This window comes from Oreochromis niloticus, linkage group LG14 (genome assembly GCF_001858045.2).
Source record: "Oreochromis niloticus isolate F11D_XX linkage group LG14, O_niloticus_UMD_NMBU, whole genome shotgun sequence".
NCBI classification, from domain to species: domain Eukaryota; kingdom Metazoa; phylum Chordata; class Actinopteri; order Cichliformes; family Cichlidae; genus Oreochromis; species Oreochromis niloticus.
The window spans coordinates 12,896,107-12,920,616 of NC_031979.2; the positions used below are offsets into that span (position 1 = coordinate 12,896,107).

The window sequence follows — 24,510 nt, forward strand, 5'->3', positions numbered from 1 at the left end:
AGCTCTGACCACAGACACAGAGAAAGTGGTTTCGTAGAGCAGTATTAGCTCTTGATTATTTGCGTTAACCGGTACTTAGATTTACTGCCTGGGTAATGCGATCTGACTGGTAGTTAAGCACTAGCAGCAACACAGGGCAGGAAAGCCAGGACAAAGTTGCTATTCCATCTCTATTTCCTCAGACTGGACCAATAAAAAACCTGCAAACTCTGCCCCCGAGTCCCCGTCTACCCCCTCACTATAACCCACCCCATTGGGAAGACATTTGGAAACAATCAGTGGTGTGTTTTAAGGGAAGGTGCTTCCCCTATCAATCCCCCTAGATAAGGTATCTATGGGCCTAGCTCCATGGCTCCGCACACGGAATTCATCACCTCGGCTTCCTGTATGCTGTTTAGGGGTCCCCTCATTTTCACTCCTATCTGTGCAGAGTGCAGAGGGCACATTTTGTGGGTCTGTGTTTGGGTGTTAAACCTGTGGCATTTATTTCACTGGGTTTGGTGAACTGTGAAAACGGATGGACTATTCAAACACGCAGTGCTGCTGTGTAAGCGAATAATGTCATTTTGTAGTATCGTTGTTTTGCATAAGGATCTGTGCAGATGATGAGATGTGTTTGATTTGATTACTCCTTACATGGGTGGAGTCATTGTTCATTCTTTTAATTTTAGTTTTTCTAAATTTACTTCAGAACTTTCTCCACATTTACTACCAACAGAATTGTAAATTAACAAGAGGATGTTAGCTCAAGCGTTCTCTAATTGCCGTCCAGCTTCATGGATCTAATGAATTAGCTCAAGCTGGTAAACTTCTCTTTTCTCATTTCTGCTTTTACTTCAATCTGTAAATGATCTAATAGCTGTTACAGCTTTTAAGGCTCACTTTGAGGATTCCCTCTTCTATCAGAAGTATTAACAGCGCTATAACAGCTGAGTATAGATGATCTAAATGTGTGTTACAAGGCAGCAGCGTTTATATCTCCCCCGTGAGTTAATACACCTGCATATAAATTCCATTATATCTGTGGCTGTCTAGACATGTGTCACTGCGTTATTGAGCTTGCTCTGCATGCGTTCCCGAGCCTCCTTTGTTAAGCACAGAGCATGTTATGTGTGTTTTCTGACTCCCACCATGCACTATCAGCTCCTCAAATTTTTGCTTGCATTTAGATGTGTCAGGTATAATAGGGAGAGAAACATGCCCCCCGCCTTGAGCTTTTGAAAATACGTGGACTCCTCCTTCCTCATCCCTGCTTTTTCTGACCTCCTTCTTCAATCAAACAGGTTTTTCCATTCACTTCAGATCTAATAAGGCTGGTGACCTTTGCCCTGCTTGGATGGACCCCTGGTGAGAGCCTCCTTCACCTGGTATTGTGCTGCTGGCTACACCTTCCAACTGGCATAGCCCCCACTCACTCCTTTGTCCTTCTGCAATTCACTCTGACTTTGTTCAGTTAGTTAACCTAGCTTCCTCTCCCTGCTGGGAACTCAGACGGAGGAAAGGCAGGAGGCGGGGGAACCAAGAAGAGAAGGTGGAGAAGGGGGGGGGATAAAAATCTGTATAGTTTTTATGTTCTTTAACAAGAGAAGAGTAGCCTCTGGAGAAAGTGGGGGATTTGGCTGACCCAGCACTCCTCTGGGTAAATACCCTCACACGTTATGTCTTATATTCGGTCTGTATGAATGTGTCTTGTCTCCCCTCGCTCCTCTCACATGAGATTAGAACATCAGTTACCCGCCACCTCTCGAACACCCAGATCAACTGACACACACTGGCCTCGACCAGCACCAACAAGCAACAGATTAACCCAAAGAAATGGATTATCAGTCAGCTGAGAGGCAGGGAGATGGACCCCCAGCTTGCTTTGTCTTTGGGGGTTTTGAACGGGCATCACTGCCGTCCAAGACAATCAAGATCCAGTTACACAGGACAAAAAGCCCATCTCCCTCACAGACACCAGGAGAGACAAAGGCAAGATGCTGACACACACGGGTGAATGCATTTCTGGGGTTGTTTTGACTCATGGGAGTCTACACACACGGCAACATTTGAACATCTCAGATTAAACCTGGAGGTGTTTTTGTTGCCTAGCAGGTTAAAACACATAGAGTTTTTACTTAGCTGAAATATAACAATACAATTTTGTTAGTTTTCTAATTGAAGTAAGTAAATTGTTACAAATTTACGCTTTTTTTCCTGACATCTATGAATTCCTATTATTCAAATATAGTAGACAGGTTGGTATAGCAGAACAAAACTGTGATTGGTTCTGGATTGTTTGCACACTGTTTAAAAGGCTGCTGTGCTCTTGTGCATGTATGTAATGTTACCAGAGAAGACGAATGGTGATGTTGGAGAATTCTTCAAAAGTTAAACTGCTTTTACCTTCAGATATTAAATGGGTCAAGGTATCTTGACATTGTCATTGCTGGTAGTGCTGGCCAAGGCAAATACGGTATGATTACGGAAAGGCTGCCAAAAAACAATATCTGCCCTGTTTTTAGTGTTACTAAAGTGTTTGATTAGATAAGGAGAAAATGATTTCCAGAGTTAAATTGCAGGTGACAGCTGTAGTTTTGATTTGAAGTGCAAGATTTGTTTTCCCCCATAAAAGCATCGTAACATATTCAGAACCTTGTATATAGCAGCAACACTTTGTGCATTGTCACTAATCATTTCTGTGATATGTAAATGGTGAGTTGTGGAATCTTCCAACATGAGTGTCATTTCAATGGCAACGTTTTTTGTTTTATTGTAGTTTAATTATAGGAGTTAAAAAATAAACCTGTGAGTGACCAGGGCTCAGATATCAGGAAAATCGAACTAGTAGGAACACACACAGAGATCTCAGTGATATCCCTGTAATTGCCACTAATATGTGACTAAATTGCATATTTCCTCTGCAGCACAGCTATAACAAGGTGTCTTGTTCAGAACACCCTGTCTGTTAGGTGACACATTTTGGTGGTTGTACCTGCCTACCTCAGTGATACCCATAAGTGTCTTATGATGTGTTCCTGTGTTATTGCACACAGTGTCCCAGCTGTCAGTTGGCGCTTTTGTCGGTGCGCTTCTCGTAGGTTCCCACAACGATGTCAGCGCAGCCTTGTGTTCACACGGCACAATGCATTGACAACCGCTGTTCACGTTGCCTTTGTAGATGCAAGACTTTTTCACTTTGAATTTCTGAAAACTACGCCCGCGCGTGTGTGTAAATGTGTGAAAATGTGAAGATGTGTGCCCATTGAGGGAGCGCGTGAGTGACAGAGAGGTTCATCCCTAGTGCTGGCCTTTCTAAGCGCTGCTGTGGGCAGGGCCATCTATGCTGACAGTAGATGGGATGTGGCAGGGGCTGGGGGATTAAGAGGCTTTTAGCCAGGACTGAGAGTGGCTCTTTCTCCTTGTGACAGAGAGAGGTGACAGGCCATCAGCGCACAGAGGACAGGCGGACAGCCAGCCAGAGACATCTGCATTCATTCAGGACAGCAGCTTATCCGTGCACAAAAAACACGCCCTCTTGAAACGCCCTCCATCTACACTCTCACACTCTGTCTCACACATGCATACATAAAAACATACACACAAGCAGCATGCAGACACACAAAAGCTTCATTTCCTAGTTTATAGTAAATGTATAAAATGCTAAAGTAGCAAAACACTTCAGATTGATTTTTAATTTTTTTTTAAATTTATTTATTTTTGCTGTTAAGTAAATATGACCCGACACCTCCCTTATACGATCTATGTGACTGCTTAAGGTTCTTTAGGATAAAGTTTTATCTACAAATCGAACCTGAATTTTAAGATTTACAATTTTTTTTAAAGACTTGTTAAAAAACATATTTATTATTGTGTTGCAGTTAATCACAAGCACACCGTTTTGAATTGACACTAAGTGAAAAGATGAACCTCCTCCTGGTCAGGCATCTGCCACTCCTCCTCCTTCCATCCTCCCATCCTCTCATGACTGGGAGGTTGAGAAGACAGGCAGAGCCTGGAAAGGCCCTGCCCAGCCATTTAATCCTCTACTCCCATTCACCATCACTGCTAATCTCCTACACCACCTCCCCACCACCACTGCCACCAACAGTATCGCCTCCACCTCCACCTCCACTTCGCCCTCAAGAGGTGCACAAAGGCCCTAAGCGCCCCTGTCCCGCCCCACTCGCCATCCCACTCCTTCTCGTATCCCTAACCTGCTCCGCCCAGTGCTCCTCCAGCAGGAGGCACCCAGTTTTCTAAGCCCAGGAACCATAATCCCGTGGGGCTCCAAGTTTGGGTGAGCCCAAAGGCTCATTGAGTGCCGGATAACTCTCTCCGGGACTTTAGCTCTCTGTCTTATTGTTGCTGCTGCTGAGAAGAGGACAGACACAAATGGAGTTTGAATTTCAATGCTAACGACTCAGAGAAAGAGACAGCAGAATATGGACTGGTGGGCATCCAGGCGTTAAGAGTATTTTCGAGGAGGCCATGGGGAAACACATGCAAATACTGTGGGCAAGTGCAGGCCATAACATCCTTATTCTAAGAAAGGCTGAATGCAATACGGTTATTTTTGTTTGTTTTACAAGATCCCAATTATATTCAAAGGTGAAGATATTTAACACCATTTGGATTTATTTAAAATATGTTCTCGTTGTCATGAAATTTAGTTCACATTTTAATATCTTAAGTTGAATATGAATCTTAAGTCATAAAGCGGCATTTATGTTTCTGTTTTTGCTAAAAAGGAATAAATCTTACACCATCGGTATGTAAAACATTTACACCTACATTTGTTTCAGATTTAATGCATCTTTCACCGCACCATAATATTAGCTTAAATATTTGAGGGAAATCTGTGACAAATACATTTCAAAATATATTAGTATTTGATATTCTCCCCCTTTGCCGTTGAGCGGGATTGTGACGTGAAAAATGACAGCTCGGTGTCTTTGGTAGTTTTGGAAATTTCTGAGGTGCGTTTTGGATCATTAAACTGCTGCTGTATGACCCCGCCCCCAAAAATAAATAAATAAATATATATATACATGTTAAAAATAAACCAACCAGAGTCTATGAGCATGTTTTTGAGGAAAGGAGTTATTATTTCTCAGTGGTCAGTAGGTAATTCTAGCAGGCCCAGTTTCAGGTCCAGTGTGTGTTCACGCATGTCTGTAAATTGAAAGAAAAGGTATTTCTTTGCTTTCTCTAAGTTCTTTACTTTTTTTTTCCAGGCATGAGAAGCAGTTTAGCAGTGTAACTTGTCCTTTGAGTCCATTGCTGGACACTCTGACAGTACCTTTGATAATAAAAACACCTGAGATAAAGCTGGTTTTGTTGGTTTGTCTCATGGAACAAACTTTGGATTACTGATCCTTCTGGACTTTTTCTCGAGGCTCTGAATGTCTGCTTCAAATGATGGGATACAAATGTTGGAAATCTGAGCTTTAATAAGAAGTCATTGCCACATATTTGCTTAAATTTAATTGCCAATCTATACATATTACTCCACCTTAAATATTTTTGCTCATTTTAGGCATTAGATTGAATAACACATAAATCCTTAAAAGTTTTTATTGTTTTCAGTGTTTTGAGAATTAGATTCTGACATATCTTTAAAGTTGTTTCAGGATGTTGGACCCCAATTTCTCTATCTTTCTTCCTCTAGTGCTCTAACTTTTCTTTTTGATAAGGCAGAGCTCTTCCTCACATTCTGAACTAGTGCCTGATTTAAGGATTTCAGACAGACACAGGTAACATTAGATCCATACAATCAAACATCCTCAGCACAAACACAATTTACTCATTAAAAACAACACAACTAACTAATATAATTGCCTAAGCATGCACGCAAACACAAATACATTCACACTGTGCACACAACTGCTGGCACGGTCAGCACTTTGGTTCTGCATGCGACAGCGTAGGTGAGCTTGACAGATCCCTCGCCGCTGCTTCTCTGCCTTTTATTTACAGAAGCTATCTTTCCCATAAGTCACCATTCCTGTATTCATAAAGCATCATGGATGCCATAACTCATTCTTCCCCTTTATGAATAAAGCTCCCAAATTTATGGTGATGGCGCTGAGAAGTGGTGGCCTCCCTGGTGACAAACTTTCCCCAGTCTGTCACCACTGGCCTGGGCTGCTTCAGAGCCCTAGATCAAAAGCTCCAGATGGGAGCGCCACTTTATCGCTCCCCGGTCGGTGACATCACCTTGCTGCGCCGTGCGGGATTGATGATGAAAGCAAACATATCTATCTTAGCTCACATTTACCAAATCAATTTTATTTTTACAGACCCTCCGCAGGGTTATTGGCATATTGACGGGTTGCAGGCAAAAGGGAGGCGGAGGGAGCAGGGTGAGCGATGGCCGAGGGATAGTAAACGGGTGGGCATGGGAGAAGAGGGGGAGGGTCAGGAGGGCTTAATGGCGTTTACCATATTTAATGCAGAGGGATGTCATCACTGAATATCCATTCTGAATAATGTGGCATTTCATCATAAATTCTTTACAACTTATTTACTTAATGGAAAGAGTTATGGCTTGCTGTCAGGGCGGTAATTAAACATTGTGATACAGTGCTGCCTCGCCGGGATCCTATCTTTCCCCTCAACTCCCCCATCCGCCTGCCTCAAGACACACACATATGCACACTCACATCCAAGCTCCTCAGCTTCTTAAATACATATTATTATTCAAGCTCCCCATAAATTACCACAGGATTAAAATTCATGAAACCTTTTTTCTTTATTTCCTTCCCTGGGAAAAAGAATAACCCAGAGCTTGTTCAACCAGCTGTAAATCTCTTTGGGAGAGACAGGGACTTTATATTATGATTTTATATCATGAAAATTGGCTTAAATAAAGACTATTTCATCACTTCTATTTAACGCAAATTTATATATGCATCCCGCTCTGCAGTTGATAAAGAGGTAGAAGTTGCTTCCTGGAGAAATTCAGCTTAAAAAGAAATAATAAAATAGCTAAGGAGCAGAAATTTATTTTGGTTTTCTCCAAACCAAAAACCACTGAGTTTAAACTGATGGGCTGGATTAATGCTGTATGATGCAAACCAACTGAGGACGAGTCCAAATCCCAAACTATTTATATGAGCTGAATGTTGATATTTTACCAACATGCTCTCAGTCATCTATAAAGTGCAGCACGGAAACATTCTCTGTAGTTAGACTCTACAAAGAGGAGAAATGCCATATTGAATCATCGTTTTCTTTATATACCTTGACTTCTCACTTCACTGAGCCGTATGGTCGGCTTTTCTTAATGAGCCTGGCTCTGCGCTACAAATCCCTGAGTTTCAAAGACTAAATCCTCACGTTCGAATGAGAGAGGATCTATTTTGGGAGTCTGAATGAAGCCAATACTCCCCCGCGCCTCTCCGTCCTGCTCCATAAAATTGAACTAGCCTGACACTGACAGAGACCACATCTAACCTTTGACCTTGTGCCGTGACCCTGCATTCGATTTTTTTGTGTCTGCTGACCAATATGTGATTTGCCAATGGTCGCACTGGGTCCCTAACCGGGATGAAGAAGGGATTTATGGCTTTTCATTTTAATTGAGTTAAGAGCACGAGCTCAACTCACTTTCTTTCAGTCGCGCTGACCTAACATTACATCATTGGGCAACAAACGGCAGCAACAGCTTTGCGGTCACTGTGCTAAATGTGAACATGACGGCATGGGAGGAGATAAAAAGCGGACTGATGTGAATGCTACAAAGTGTACAGGGGAAGGAAATTCTGTCTTGTCAAAAAAGTGCAAAAAAGTGCAAAAAAGTGCACGTGAATGCAGTTATGTCACATAAATGCACATAAACGCTTCTTGTTTTAATGTGGACACCCTGGTTGCCTAAAGGATCTTTGATGCCACCTATAAACATCTCTCTTCCCAGCTTTATTCCCTGTCACTAGATAACATAATGAAATACAGAAGTTTGTATATGTTCCTACCTCCCAGCCTTGAGTAGGATCTTGGAGACAAGGCCTGTGCTCTCCTTCATACGGTCCAAATCGCTCCCCGACGTTCACCTTCCTGCGGCTCCAGATGCCCAGCCCTCCAGATGGAACGGTTGACTCTCGCAATTCAAAGTCAAAGGGAATGCTCAGATCTTCCTGGGGGAAAAAGATGCTTTGGTGTTGGAATGACAGATGGTCCTGTGGAGAGGACTCATCGTCAGAGAGTGAAGGTGATGCCGGGTCTTCTGGCAGGGCCGAAGAAGGTGTAGGATCCCCATCAGAGCCGCATACGTCGTCTAAGATGTCGGATGGATAAAGAGGTATCTCATCATCGCCGTCACCTGCAAGAGACAAGAAGTCTTGATGTGAGGGTCATGTCCAATGACATAAAGTGGCAACAGGTTGTTGTTTCCACCTCTTTAACTTCAGAGATGGAGAAAAACTTGATTAGTTCAAATAAACAGTAGGAGAGAGAAGGGCCTTCGGGTCTGAAAACAGCAAGTGTATCATGCGAGGAAACCTTCATTCTCTTGCAGTGGAAATTAGTAGTAAAAAACAGGAGATCATGAAATGAGCCCATTTCTTGTTTATAATTTGTACTCGCCTGGCATGTTCCTGCCTTAGGAATTAAGCAAGGCGAATTTAATTTTTTAAAATAAAACCTATTAGGTCAAAAACAGGTTTTTGGGCCCTACAGCAAAAACACAAAGATAAGTCTGCCATGTGGTTGACGTGATGCCAAGGTGGGAAAGCAAAGTTGACCCAGCATTGTGCTATTCTGGCTGTTTTATAATTCTTTTTCCTGAACTCTTTCTTCAATGTGCAGTGAAAACAGAGGGAACAGAGAGACGCACACTAGGGTTTATTGTGAGTGGAGTGAAACAGGATATTGAAGCACGACCCCTGAACCCACACTGGGCTTCTTTAGAGTGGCACACGTGGCTGTTGAGCCTAATAGTGAAATAAAGATTGAGTTATTCCCACTGTTGAAGCAATCTGTGATGGTATAAACTCGCAATGCTGTGAGGTCTTTGAAATAGAGGTAGATTGGAAGAAGCACACTAATTTGAAAAACAGTCGCATTTAAAATACAAAGTGATAGTACAGGTAGGAAGTTTTAAATACAACATCACATATGAGATGTCACCAAGCAAGCAAAGACACAGCAAGGCAGTGACGGAGCCAGCGAGCGCAACGGGCTGCTAGCCAGGTGTTGCAGGGTGGGACAGAAAGACACTAAAAGCCGGAAATGATCCACAGGAAACTGCTGTTCTGTGGTGGGCTGTGCCTAACACACACTGACAGGTCACAGGGAGAAGGGGCTCCGCTAATGAGGCTCAACAACCCATCCCTGGGATGAGGAACATTCCTGAAGGGCTTCCTGTGTGACACTGTACCTCAGCGCTGTCAGCCACGGAACCTTTGATCCACCCAGATACACACACGCACTTCTTGTTCACTGGCCTTGAATTAAACATGTGTCTGATTGAATAAATGGGGCATTGTGATTGGCCACAGGCGGTCATGAACTAACCTGAGAAATTAACTTAAGACTTGAACAGAACCAATGCACTTTAATATTTGTATGCTTGCAACTTAGCGCTGCTACATTACTCGACACACAAGATAAGCCAAGACCAGCGAGCTACACATTTGTAAATATATGCAGACTCCATTTTTCTCAAGGTCAGAACACAAGGTGTGGTGAAGAGGAATGCAAAACTGTAAAATACTGCATAAGTAGTACATAAGATGTTTTCCTCTGTCAGTAAAGAATCATAATTCCTGTCAAACTGTGTGTTTGCTGTGGCAAAGAAAAAAAATCTATGCATGAACATAGCTTGCTGAATCAGCTCTCTAATATCTTATTATTTTCTGTGTAATCCAGCATGTGCACCTGTGCGTGCATGTTTTGTCAAGGCGTACTTACAGCTAAAGCAGTTCTGATAGTCATTCCCTGCAGCAATACCTGATCACAGTGTCTACACGGTGTACAACTATTGTGTTTGACATACGCACTGTGTGGGCCCGGGGAATTTAAAGGAGAAGTCTTTCAAAGACTCGACTGGACTGGGCCGGGCATGAAACCCAATGTGGCTCTGGGAGTAAGGGTAATGATTTTCAGCAGAGAGACTGTGTATCGTGGTTAGAGGCCTGGATGTGAAGTTTGCCACATGGTAGAGGGACAAGAGCTTTTAAAGGTAACTGTATCCCACCATTGCTGTTTCTCCTCTGACATTTTCCCTCTCACGCTGGTCTCCAAGTTTATATTTGATTCAGGCCAGGAATTCCTCTGGTCCACTGGACTCCACAAGAGCATTTCGGCTCATAAACATATATGTTTCTGTAAAGTAAACGATCGCTGAAAACAAATATGCTATGTGCAGAGTTTTGAAAATTGTGGTCTCATGTGTAGATGACTGATAATTTAGTCTTGGGGCTTTGCTTAGGTGTGTGGACAGCAGTGACACTGCAGTTGGATGATCAGATCAGTGTGTGTGTGTGTGTGAGAGTGCATGCATTTTTAATGCTCTGCCTACATGCAGCAAACGGTCGTGTTTGTTTGTTCAGTAATGGACATTACTTCACCATTGCAAGCTGACGCCCTTCATCAAAGGGGGAGCTCTAAAAGAATTTTGGCTTGAGAAGGGGAACTCCATCTCAGAGCATGCTCATGACTTCAACTGCATTAATAACACAGATGGCACATCAAGATAGTACCAGAAAGCACGGGAGGGGAAAAAAAGCGAAGGGGCACTGCTGAGAAACTTTGATGTTCCAAAAGACAAAGAGCAAAACAGTGAGGAAAGCAAAATTATCTCCTCATCAGAATCAGCCATTAGCACAGGAAAGCACATCTTGGCATATTGAATAAACACAGATATCCACACACATACTTATACATCATGTATTCAAATGGTTGAGCTTGATGCCAAATTCATTAATTTTTATTAAGAGGGAAAACATTCGTTCCCGGCCCTGCTATCTGCATGGGTGGAATGATTTTCACCTCTGCCACAATGTGTTGGGCGAACTCATACATCACATGATTACCCCAAGCAGCGAGCAGGGCCGCCATCATCAGGGAGTGAATTAAAGATGATAGAAAGAGCTATTAATCACTGTGACAAAGCCCCTAATGGAGGTGTGACCCAGCCAGTGCTGACGGGACGCCAAGGGGACGCACCCACGGGACAAATGGATACATATGTTTACAGAGAGAATAACCTACCTGTGGACATACTCGACCCCTCCTCTCTTAGTTTTCTTTCTTTTTTTGTTCTTGGATCCACTGTCTTTCCTGCTGTTAAAAACAGTTGTGTGTTTTTCTTTCCAGTTCTATTCTTTGTCTGTATTCTATTTAATTATTTGCCTGCGTCTGGTTATTAGCAGGGGAGGAGCTGGAGAAGTCAAAAATATTAAGACTTAAAAAATAAATAATCTATCAGCTAAACCACGAGTTTTATAATTTGTAGACAGTGGGTGAAGTTAGGAAATGAGTTTTTCCACTGTATGTCTGTTCATAGTATACAATGAGATGAAAACATCATTCATCTACTGAGCATGAAGACAATTCAGAGTACAAATCATTTACCAGAGAGAGAGCTCGAAGACTTGATTGATGGGGGTCTTAGATCATGAAATATGGAAATGAACTTCTCACCTAATGTGGAGCGGCCCTCGTGCTTATCTGTAGACATCATTTTTCTCATGCGATAACAGACAACCAGGCATGAGGGGATGGATGGGGTCTTACCCTTGTACTACAGGTCAAACATTATCACATATGATCTCCTCCATTTGTCATCATCCAAATTCAAAAACTGCACACTTCATCACATCCCTGCTTTCGCTTTATATCCAAGTGCCACGGAAATCAGTTTGCGCTGCTGTTCCAAGAACTTAGAAAGAATATCTGTGGAGTAAAAGTACTCAAAATATGTGGCAGCGACCGAAGGGCCATAGCACGATTGCTGTTGTTTCTGCTTTTGTCCTGAAAAACAAGATACCCCGAGAGACTGTGACTGAATTCAAAACACATAAAAATAATTATCTTTCATTTGGTTAATTTTAACGCTCTCACAGCTACTGCCAATCAGAAAATGACTGCTGTAGATTTGCTAAGTACTGTTAATTACAGTGCATCACTGTGCGTCTACATTCCCTCAGCAGGGTGCATAGGAGAGCGTTTGGAGCCCCATGGCCTCGGGAGAGGCAATAAGCTTCCTAATTAACTCTGTCTTTGTGCTTAATGGAGGCCTTAACACCGCTTTTGGGGAGTCTTTTGGTCCGTGGGTCCATTGGGGTGACTGTGGAACTGACTGATACGAAGCACAAACATTCAAATCTGTAGGTAGCTCGACAACAACAGTTTTAGGCAATTGTCCACAGTTTATCTGTCAACATTTGGTTCTCAGACCACCAAGAATTTCCACATTTAGAACAAGATATGGTTTGTTAGACAGAATATGGTAAAAATCTAAACAAATCATATAAAAATATCTGAATGTAAAATTTTGTTTTAGTGGCTTTATGTGTTCGTATTTCTTCTTTGTTTGTTTGTTTGTTGAACTGTGGAAAATTTTATGCTTACTCCCAGAGAGACCAGAAAATACATCAAAGATGTTTTTGTGTAAGTAATGCTGTGTTACTGTATGTTTAAATAAATACCATTTATATAGTTGCCTTCACTTCGTATTATTACAAATTGGTATTTGTATTATGCAAAATGTTTAAGCTGCACACACACACACACATAAACACACACTAACAGGAGCAGAGCTCTTAACACAGTGTTAATTAATGAGAGCATTGTCCATGTTTTTTCACCCTTGTCTTAGTCAATGACTCCCCATTCCAAATGGAAAACACTCCATTAAGGGCCGTGGGCGAAGTTACCAATTAACACCGTGGAACAAACTGAAACTTTGAGCTGGTCCCTGTGCGTGCACACACACACACACACACACACACACACACACAAACACACACAGACACCTAATTAATTAGCATTAGTTGTGATTAATAATGAGCGTCCTTTAATGGTAAATCTGCAGCTCCGATGGCAGGCTGACACAACAAAGGAGTCTGTGTACGCGGCAGGATTTATCTGCCGAGCTGCTCGGGGATTTTAACATGTTTCTCACAGGCCTGACAAATGGCCTATTAATTATCTAATGTTGTCTGACAACAACCGCTTGATAAAGATGTATGTTTAGACAGGGCGAGGAGGGGAAGAAACAGCAGAGGGAAAGAGAGAGGCCTGTGCGAGGAATCGAGAGAGGGGGAGAAAACCTGTGTTTGCATAAAAGAAAAAAAAATGGTGAGATTGAGGGGAGGCTTGTGCCGTTTCATGCAGTTGTGAGCTACTGACTGACACGCATGCATATACAAAGTCCCTTTCTTTATGAATTTGCTGTAAAAAAAAAAAAAAATCACTGTGCCTGGAACATCAACGTGGATGATTAACAAATCACATTTATTATTAATGAAACGCTAATGAATGAAATCTTGATGAACACAGAGATGGATGTGCCACACACACACACACACACACACACACACACACACACACACACACACACACACACTTTACGTCCTAAAACCACAATCAATATCATCAACAAGGAAGTCTCTGCATCAGCCCAGCCACTTCATACCATTAAGTCGCTAACAACATGGAGCATATGGGCATCTCTCTTGCTCACTCCTCCCTCCATCTCTATCCCGCATCCCGATTCAATCTGGGCCCTGACTCCAATTTCCCGAGTTTATCTTCCGCCTGTATGTTGACAGGTGTTCCTAAGTGGGATGCCAGTTGCCAAATGATTTTTATGATTGTTTTAGCCTAGCATTTGGCCTAATGAGATAGGATCCCAGTCGGACGCTAACTCAAGCCTGTCAAATGTAAAGCAAACAGAATAACAGCCCAGTACTCACATTGTTTCCACAAGCCATACATCAGCTGGTGCACAGAGAGAGGGCCCTCTGAATTATACAATGACCCCGGGATAGAGGAGATGAGAAGAACGAGTAGGAGTAAATGTAAAGAGAAGGGGAAAGCTATAAGGAGAAAGGGGATTATGATGGGAAATAGTGCATAACATACTGCACGCTGTGGCCATACAAAGTTTATGGAATCTGCCTGATCCATCGTAAAGCCACAGACAGAGGTAAAGAAGTAATCAACAACAACTCATGAGCATGCCTGTGTTGAGACGCGAATCTTAATTTCCTAATGAGTGCCTGCTGATTGCTTGCTTGAGTTAGAAGTAGAAGTGCAAATAAACAAGATTTTAAAAAGTGCCTGCCTCTGAAGTGACATGTGTAAAGAACATGTTGACAAAGGTCATTAATCCCATAAACTCCTACGTGTTTTCCTCTGAATTCACCCCCAGCTCAGCGCCCTGCAGCATGTCACACACCCTAAGCTTTTGATTTGTTTGCTCTGGTCACCTGCGCCATTCCTTTCATCTATCTTCTTGCTTCTCTGTCCTCATCCTTCTATCTTCCTTTTAGACAGCAGCATCAGCAATCTTCCACTAAGCTATGGAAAAATGAAAGCAAACCTATAAAATCTAGAAAAAAAAATGTGTGGAAGAGTTACTTTCAGCAAAGCTGAAAAAATATGTTTGACCTAAACATTGCCCATTTTTAAAAATAACAACGATTGCAGTTCAAACCTGCATAGATGAGCATTCTCTTTCCACCTCCTCTCTCTCTCTTTTTCTTTCTCTTTCATGTCATGGCTAACTGCCATTGGGCCCTAATATAATTATGGCTCACAGTTGTGCACATTTGAGAAATTGATTCCTTTGATGAAATGTGAGTGAGGCCGGTCTGCGAGAGATGTATATCCAGAGTGGTTGCTGCCAGCCACCCCAGCCTTGCGGAAGGCCCCCTGGGTACAAAACCGCCAGCTCAACCAGGCCCAGCCTGGCCCGGTCTGGCCTGGTCGTTAAAAGAAATGATAGCATATGTGCTTTGTTTGAGTTTGATGTCTTCGTAATGCATTACACAATTAGATTGATTTGACAATTTCCATTATACTTGATAAAATATTTATGTAGGCCTGAGGATGGTAGTTCTTATCAAAGGGGGCTGATCTGCAGTGCAGATGGGAGCCCTGGTCTGCAGTAAGAAGGCCATTAGTCAGTTAAAGCTGGGCACATTTGTGGGCAAATACAGGCTGTACCTACTCAAAATCTGCAATATGAAAGAAGGTATTTTGTAACTCATGAAGATATGTAAATATGTAAGTGTCAGATATCAATAATTAGACACAAATAAATGAGATGAGTGGGTATCAGTAATGTTGTCCCTGCATGTTTGCCTTCCATACAAACACTGATTGCTTTAGAAAAGAGAAGCTTGAAGGTAAAAAAAAACAAAGATATTTTTGGTTACTCGCATTTCCGGCACATTAGCTTCAGATTTGCTTCAGCTGAAACCTGCAAAGAAAGTGCCAAAACATACTGTGTGCGGGCATCAAGCATAAAGACATACCGATGTTTGCTGTTAGCCTCATAGCTTAATTTGTCAGGTCAAGGGTCTGGATCGAGTATGCCATTATATCACCTCCATAACTCCCCTGTGTGTGTGTGTGTGTGTGTGTGTGTGTGTGTGTGTGTGTGTCCTGAGCACTCAGAAGAATTCTAAACTTTTTGAACAATTTGACCCCATGTCTCCGAACTTTCTCTGTCTGCGCCGTACATTAAAGAGTAAAATAAAAATCCAATAAATACACCAATTTAAGCAATAAATTCAAACCACTCATGCTCAGAGGTGAGTCTCCTTCACCCTTCTTTCCTTCCCTGTTCTCACATTCTGTGTCACACTGAATGTCCCCCTCTTTCTCACTTTCCTCACCTGTCTCCCCTCTCTCTCGCCCATTCCCTTCGCAAACCTCTCAGCGTGCACAGCCACCCCACATCCATCACAGCCCAGAAATTTAAGGACCCAAATTGGCCTCATCTGTCTCAATGTTGGATGCAGATGGAGTTTCTTCTGCGGAGGGAGGTGCGGTTAGTCACCCCTGCTGCCCCCACCCCTTCAATGTACTGACTTAAAGCCAAACCAGTCTGCACCAGTCTCAACACTCGAGCTGCATTACGAGGCCGGCTGCTGGGATAAAGAGGGCACAGCGGCGAAGTGACCACCACACTGACCACACGCATTCTCTGTTTCATTCAGTTTTCTCTCAGTGACATTTTTCATTGTGTTTTTCCATCTAGCCTTCACTCTGGTTCACTCTCCTTCCTTTCCCCCGCTTCCTTACTCCTGCTTACTCATACCGCCAGCACGCAAACACCTACACAAACACAAGCCATTGGTGGCCATCGCACAGTCTGCAGTACAGTCTCAAGCAGCCTGGTCAGGCCTGGCTCATTAATAAAGGCCCTAAATGAGGCGACATGCATAAAACATGAAGCGCTGCGTGCTGCTGTAATGAACTGCTGCTCCATAATTGCATCTCAGAGCCGTAAAATGAAGACAAAATATTTGAAGAGGGATTCTGTCACCTCTCTGCAGATGCAACACTAATCACAGGCGTTCTGCGGGGCCCTGGGGGTCTCTCCCCCCCCGACATTGGCAATACCCTCCAACTGATGGGACATAATTGAATAATTGCTGATTAGAAAATAGGGGGAGAGGTAATAGTGTAGTGTCCAGTATGTTATCTATAATAATCCCACTGGGAAGGACAAAATGTATATCTATTGTGCCCACTAGGAAACTATTTTATTAATTCAAGGTTCAGTTGTCTAGTTGTCAGTTGTCTGATAGATGATACAAAGATGTTGTTTGTAGCTGTTTAGGGAACCAGTAACTAAGATTACTGTTAGTTAAAGGGCTGATTTGTTAAAGTTTAATTCAATAAAACAATAAAAAAAGGCAGATGGAGTAAGGTGTAAACACACAGGCAACAGAGACATCCAGACTCAGTGTGCGCACAGAGTGACAAGCTCGGAGACAGGCAGGCCTCCGGATGAGAGATTGGAGTCTCACCCAGGGGTGTCACACAGACGGTTAAAGAGTTGCTGTAGTGACAGGGTGGCCGTGGTGACATAATGAAGGTGCTGTGGTTGTCACAGGGGGTCAGTGGTGATCACCATGCCCATCTGGGAGGGGGACAGGAACATGTATAATGATTCCACCATTGACAAATGGCCTTCAACACAGGGCTGAGACATGTGACAAACTCAAAGTCATCACGCACGCACGCACGCACGCACGCACGCACGCACGCACGCACGCACGCACGCACACACAAACACAGAAGTAACAAACCAAGAAAAAGTGAGAAAGAAACAGAGACATGTACACCCTGTGTTCTCTATGGATATGGCAATTTTAATACCACTGTGTAATCCTGGTGCTACTGAACCTGTCCTGCTCATCGACCCCTTTCAAAGAGTTTGATTTTCTGGTCACAGCTCCCATTTCTCATTTCTCTCACATAAAGCAGCCTCTTGAAACTGTTATGCCACTGCAGTTGAGGGTCAGAGGTTATCAGTGTGAGCATTGTTCAAACATGCACAATGGACCACATGAATTACAGATCCTCCCCCTTCTGGAAGGATTCGGAAGCATGAGAACATACAGACTCAGATTATTCAAAAAATGTCGGATACAGGTTCAGAACACCAGGCATGATACCCACTTAAAGAGCTGAATTCATTCAGAGCGAGGTCTGTGTTTGGTAAGGAAAGAAAACTGAGAGTGTTTTTAATGTGACAAGGTGACCACCTACTACCCACCTGACATCCTCTATTTAATATTTCTGGACATGAATAGACTTTGTCTGAGGGTTGCTTTTCTACTCTCAGAGTTTGCCTGCCTTGAGCACTAACGCAGCAGCAGGCCAATTCTACCTTAACTTTGTTACAGAACTTGTTACATACAATAATGTCCGTGCATGCGGAGGCTTTCCAAACCACAGTGTGACATGTGGAATAGACCCAGGCATGGAGAGGTCCTGGAGAGGATGTTTGTTTAATGATTGTTGGAAGGCTAACATTCAGCCCTGTGCTCCGAGCAAGAAAATCCCCCTCGGAGCACTGAAGCTGTTTATGTTATTTGTTATGGATGTCAATTTCCCTCTATTTAGGAGGTGATTTAACTGGACAATACAGTAGGACTGTGGTCTTGTATGGGGATTGTTGTCTTCCTGTGTAACACACTACACAGCACTGCATGGGAGTCCAGGCATAAACATTATCGGCCCCTGTGAGGACTGAGGGAGGCTCGGCTTCAGCACAGAAAACCCCCCCAACTCCAAATCATATTTACCTTTTGAATATGAAACTCTTATATTTTTTTATCGTATTTTTAAAAAAAGTGTCATAAATTATTATCATAAGAAACTATTTACTAAACATTTCTAAAGTGTAGCTAGAATTTGGTGTCAATTAAATTGTTTAGATGATACATGTGCAACTCAAAAAGCTTCTTTTTTTCTTTATTCAGATTCACTTGAAAGCTGTTTCATGCAGGTGAGGGAATCAGAGTGTTCGTGTGTGTGTGTATGTGTGTTTGTGTGCGTGTGTGTGGCATAGGAGGTGGGCATAAATGCAGAGTGACAGCTGCCAAATGACAGTGAGATTAAGGTGGGAATGCAGAGGGACAATGAGGGAAGGAGAAGGACATGACAGTAACAGCAGCTCAGATTAGACTGAGAACACACATGCACATGCACACAGCAACACATACACACAATCAAAAACACATCACTGACAATCCATCTCCTCGTTCAGGGGGAATAGACGGGAAATGCCAACTTGTAACAAGTGTTCAGTGTTCCATGCAGACGGGATACAAGAAATCCCCCCCATTTCTGTTTTTGCTAAATTAAATTGAACAGGAAATCTAAGCAGAGCCACATGGCATTGCTTAATGACTGACATTTTGTTTAAGAACCATTCATAATGACCTGGTTTAAATTTAAATACTTGGTGTTTATTTCACACTGAACTGCCAATATTCACCAATGCAAAATTCCAAAGTGCTTGAGTGACTTGGGACTGTTGACTTCATGCTTCCCCCCTCCCCTCCTCTACGGTTACATACATATTTGGAGTGACATGACTGTGGAATTAATGACAGATTGCCTGAATTCAGCCGCAAGTATAAAGTAAAGCAGAAATCTGTTACACGAATGAATTCAATATAAAAGTATTCACATAAGTCACTTTAAATCCTTGAAACATTTTAGTTAAACTTCATCAAAAGACAGTTGTCATGCTCAGCTGAACTTCCTCGTATTTTACCAGTTTAATATGGAGATCTCATTATCTCTAACATCTGATTATATTTATGTAAAGAAATGCAAGCTTGATTTCAGAGTCAGCATGCAAATGAAGACAATATAACAGGGGTGTTTGTGCTTCTATAGTGAAAAAGGGGCATTGATTTAAGAACTTTATTGACTTGGGAAAGAAAGCAATTACAAATCACAACGGCCAAAACAGCAATTTACTTTTGAATTACTTGATACTTTCACTTCTGGTAAAAAAAAAAAAAAAAGGCCGGCACTGGAAAGCATCCCCCAAAGACATTAAAGTGTTTCCATCAATTAATAATCACCTCATTTTACCCCGCTGCACGCACCCATGAAGCCGGAAATCAATCAGGGTCTACTTTTTTCATATTGATGGACTGAGTGAAAGAAGGCTAACTCTCAACTAACAATACCGCAACCGTGTACATAGATGGAAATCAATTGTAATTAAAACTGTACAAGTGTTCTGCTTTATACACTCAAAGACTGCGTTGGTCATTAAAAAACATTTTCATCAGTTATCAGTTAAACGTTTAAAATTAAGTCCATGGCTTCTGCCTCCTTTGGGATAGCACTCTCACACAGCAAATTTACCCGTGCTTGCTTTGCAATCAAAAGGCAGCTGAATTAAGTATCAAACCATTTAATGTTACGTGTCACCCTCCAAAACGATCTATATTAGAAGCACTTAATTAAACTTTCAAATTCAAATGTACTAATCAGTTTGCGGCAGAGTGGGCACTTGCTTTTCCCACATGAAACGCCACGGCTGGCCAGCCTGGTCCGCTGCCTGCTCATTAACATGAAGGTGCGATTTGCATTTCCTGATGGACTGTTTAGTTTTTAATATCCTTTTTTCTGCTCTTGCATCAATCACGGAAGAGGCAGGCCACCATAGGCCACTATTAACCCTCCAAATCTGCCACAAAACAAATACTACAAGAGTTCACTAATTTGGAGATCAAAAAGCCACTTGTCCATTATATAATTGAAAATGAAGGTGGAGTGTTGCACTTCTGAAGAGCTCTATAATTACCAGCTGTTAATTGCACACTTGTGGTGTCTCACTTTTAATTAAAAAGAGCGGCTCGTTGCTGTATGATAAGCAACGGTGGAGAGGCGGCGGTTTAATCAACAAAGCGAGAGGAATTTGTTTCTGCTGTGGCCAGCAGCGGGCTGAAGAAATCTTCAAATAACCCAGGGAGATTAAAATATGTCCATTAGGACCAGTCAGGTTTTATTTGGGGTGGCAGGAGCGAGGTGCATTTGAAGTCGTCCCGCTGCAGAGTCCTCAGAGAAGCGCGGCTGGGGGTGTGGGTCTAATCAGTCCGCTGCTGGCCCTGAGCGTTCAAGTGGAGGAATTGGACCCCGCTGGTGGTGAGAGTTGGAAAGGAGGAGAGGAAAGGCGGGAGCGAAGGATGGATAGAGGGAGGGTGTGAAGGAAACATAGCAAGGGAAGGAAAAGGAGCCCATTCACTCTCGCTTTGCACTTTCTCCTTTCCTGCCTCAGGCTGTTGCGTGACTTTGTTTCGCACCGAGAGACAATAAGCCACAAACGTCTTTAAACTACATATCTTCCACTTCAAGTTGGCTGTTTGCTTCACACATTAGTCAAGAAAGACAGCCTGCTAATCTTTACAAGCAGAGCTATCTCCCTGCAGGATGTGTCAGTGCCCTTAGACAATACACAAGCAACCTCAGGTCCTTTGGACACCCTTTCCAACTATTCTGTGAACTCCAGCGGCACACTGAGAACCAAGAAACAAGAAAACAACAAAAGACACAACTTCTGGACTTGATGGTCCCACCATTTGGTTATAACTCACACAGTGTTTATATGAAAGAGACAGTTACCTTGGTCAGCAGCTCTGGGCTTCTGCCAGGCACTTGGAGGACCATTCGCATATAGGACATGATTACATGAGTGTGATAACCTCATTCAGCCGTTCTCTGACCCCTTTGCTCCCTCACTGATAAAACTGTCTGCCAGGAAGTGTCCTTCGCTACACTTCCTCCTTCTCATGCTCAGTCAACACCTGTCACCACAGTGATCGGTGGTTCGATACGAAAGTATTACCAAAAGAGGCTACTTTACATTTCCGTAAGGTATAAAAATACCTAGACGAAAGCTGAGACGTGTTGTACATTAAATCTGTTTTGGATTAAGTGTGTAAAATGTAGATCTGAGAACTAATAACAGAATCACTAGGGGCTTCCCAGGCCCCCTGAGTGTCGCAACTCTCTTAGATAAAGGCCTCTGGGTTTATCTAAGGAAACAGTCGCTTGGGCGAGGATGGTCTGGCCTCACTGACAGATTAGTCCAGCCCAGGCCCACTTCCTGCCCGCTGAGGACACTAATTAGAAGGAAGGACTGACACCACAATAAGAGCTGACAGTTGAGTGCACTTAGCACAGCTTCACACAATCCGCTGCTGTATTAGTACAGCAGCCACGCCGAGCCATAAATTTCATCACATTAGCTGGTGCTTATCTGATGTGACAAAGTCAACCTGGATGTTATTTGGACAGAAAAGTACAAGGGCATTTGTGGGGTGTTGATTTATCAGTGGAAGTATGCGAAGCGTTTCATTGGAAATTGTATCAACCGTACACTCTCTCTCTGCCTCCCAGCCTTACACGCCTCTGTCTCACACATGCACACAACAGAAGGAGACAAAAGTCATTGTGAGGCTGGCCAGTTCCCAGTGTTAATGACATCCTGTTTACAAACACATTGAGCAGCATCGCGGGGGTCAGGGTCACTCGCACCCTCTCGCTCCTTCTGTCTGAGTCTTATATCTGACCCCATCTATTCAAATGACCTTTGAACTAATAAGGCGATGCGAGTAGCAACTTCTTCAAAAACTCTGAACACTTCAAAAAAGAAAAAAACAAAAAGAAAGACCAGCTCAACTTCCACCGCGCCGCTGCAAAAAACTGGAACGAAAAGCATGTACTGGCATAAAACACAATGTAAGAATAGATTTGAAAAACACCGCTACATGTGCATGAACCCAACCGCACACACACACACACACACACACAAACACCACTATTATTATAATCCCCGAATCACCAAATGAAGGAAAAATGTGCTATTACCCAAAGGGCGAATTTACAATACAGTTACACATACGTGCATGTAATCGGCTGAGCTGTTTTACAACACCAGCATGAGCTGAGCTATTGTTTTATTTTGAGAGGTGCTGGCTGTTATTGGATTGTTTTACACTAGCTGGGAGAATTTTATTCCAGAGGCGCTCTGTGTGGTGTGGAGTGCGTTCGAATGAGTCAGATACAGAGAGGGAAAGAGTGGATGCAGAGAGAGAAGTGTGTATGCACATGTGTGGCACTCTTGAACTTATCGACATTAGCCGAGTTTGTGTTGTGAGTGCTGAGCTTCTGTTGGTATTTATTCATCAGGAAGCTAATGTCTCCCCTGCTGAGGTCCTGCAGGGGTCCTTGGATTCAGGTGGTTGTTCAGCACGCTATCCCAAAGATAAACTAATGAAACATACTACCCTTAAAACATTGTCAAGAGAAAATTTGGCCTCTTTTATTTCCTCACTACGGGTTTATCATCTTGGGGTAAAACTTAGACTGCCTTGACATCTGCTTATATCTATACTTCCCTCTAAGGTGAACACGGAGAATATGGAAGTGGGAAGGTGGGTATTATCTGGTGTTCTCTGTGGCTGTGCCAGCGGGTGGAGCAGTACGCCAGCGGGACTCGAGCACCACAATGTGCCTGTCAGTCTGTGGGACATCCCAAAGGAGAAGGGCAAAAGGCAGCCCCCGCCAACCTCGCCCATCCATCATCATGACACTATAAGCTGCAGTCATGGGAAACCCACCACTGGCCAGTCGCTCTGGACCAGAGCTAGTAGGGGATGGGGAGACGAGACTCGCCATCCATTAAAAACACATTGTTTTGTTTATTATAACTAGTTAATGAGGTTGAAGTGAAGCCTCGCTTTGTTTTTCAAACACTTCCAGAGGGGATTTGGAGGCAGGAGGCCCTATTGCTGGGTTCATAAGAGCCTGGGTGTTTTATAATGGATGGTCTATAGATTTTATGAGAACGGAGTTGGCCATGTTCAGAGCGAGCTCCTTGGTTCTTGTAAAATGAGTTGTTTTCAGGGCTTTTCTCCATATGCTGAGCTCAGAATGAAACTTTCTCTTCAGCTTGCCATCACTCCTTCCTTAACTCGAAAGCGCTCTGCTCCATTTTCAGTTATCGTACTGTGCAAGAATCCAAGCACGCTCTTGTTTTGGACAGTTAAGCCAAAAATCAACAACAGGCATAACTTCTTAACAACAGTGGCCAGCAACCGCAAATCAAAAATCTATATTTTAAAGGAAATATTGCATAGTATGTCAACAGGAGATAGTACTTCTGGTCCAGGAAAGATGCATTTTTCCAAGATAATAAAAATAAACAGGAACAGAAATGAAGGGAGGAATGAAAAGTAGAGTAGCCTAGGTTAGCAGCATGAGCATCGGAGGCACGCCTGTCTCCCTGTCTTATTGACACAGGGAGACAGCCCACTCCCTGTCCGGCCACAGCAGGGGCCCGAGCTGCCTGCCGACACGTCTACTTTAATTGTTAGTATTAAATCACTTGCACTTCAGCTCAAGATGCTATCTGTCAGCCGTTAAGATCTTTTACAGTAGCAAGTGTGCACTGCTTAAATGAGAAACACCCTAGAGTACACACATATTCCCTGCAAGTCTCACCCACAGAGAGTGTGACACGTGAGCACGTACACAGACATCTAGACATCTAAACACTCGTACACGCACATGCACAAACACTTGCGTTGGACTGACTGCCGGTGGAGTGGTCAGACAGGCAGTGGGACTCTACCCCACCCTTACAGCCGGCCACCCGTCAGTCACCAAGCACACCACACCACCAGCTACACCACCAGCTGTTTGCTTTAGGAAGGCGGCTCAAAGCCAATTAAAATACACTTAGAGTCGTGTCCGACTTGTGTTTGGAAAGATAATATGTGTCCAGGAGTCCAGTCAACACAGCGTAAGCAAGCAGGCAGGAGGGGAGCACTCTGCATCATTGTTTCAAAATGCACTGTGTCATTTTTGCACGGACAAGATACTTATCTTTGACTCGAGGCAAAGCAGAAAAACAGGCGTGCACTTGATGCCAGCTTTTTTATCCCCTCCAGAAAGAATAATATTTTCTTTGATTTCATGGTTCAGCAGATGTTTATGTTACTTTAAAAATATCTGCTTGTGCATTAGGTCATA

General features: G+C 43.1%; 1 protein-coding gene across 1 annotated transcript in view; it reads right to left on the reverse strand.

Annotated features, from left to right (window-relative positions):
- Positions 1–24,510, reverse strand: part of mecom (MDS1 and EVI1 complex locus) — a 125,155-nt gene that overhangs the window by 77,242 nt on the left and 23,403 nt on the right. The window contains 1 exon segment of the mRNA XM_005474502.4: positions 7,956–8,302. Coding sequence (XP_005474559.1) covers positions 7,956–8,302 — 347 coding nt within the window.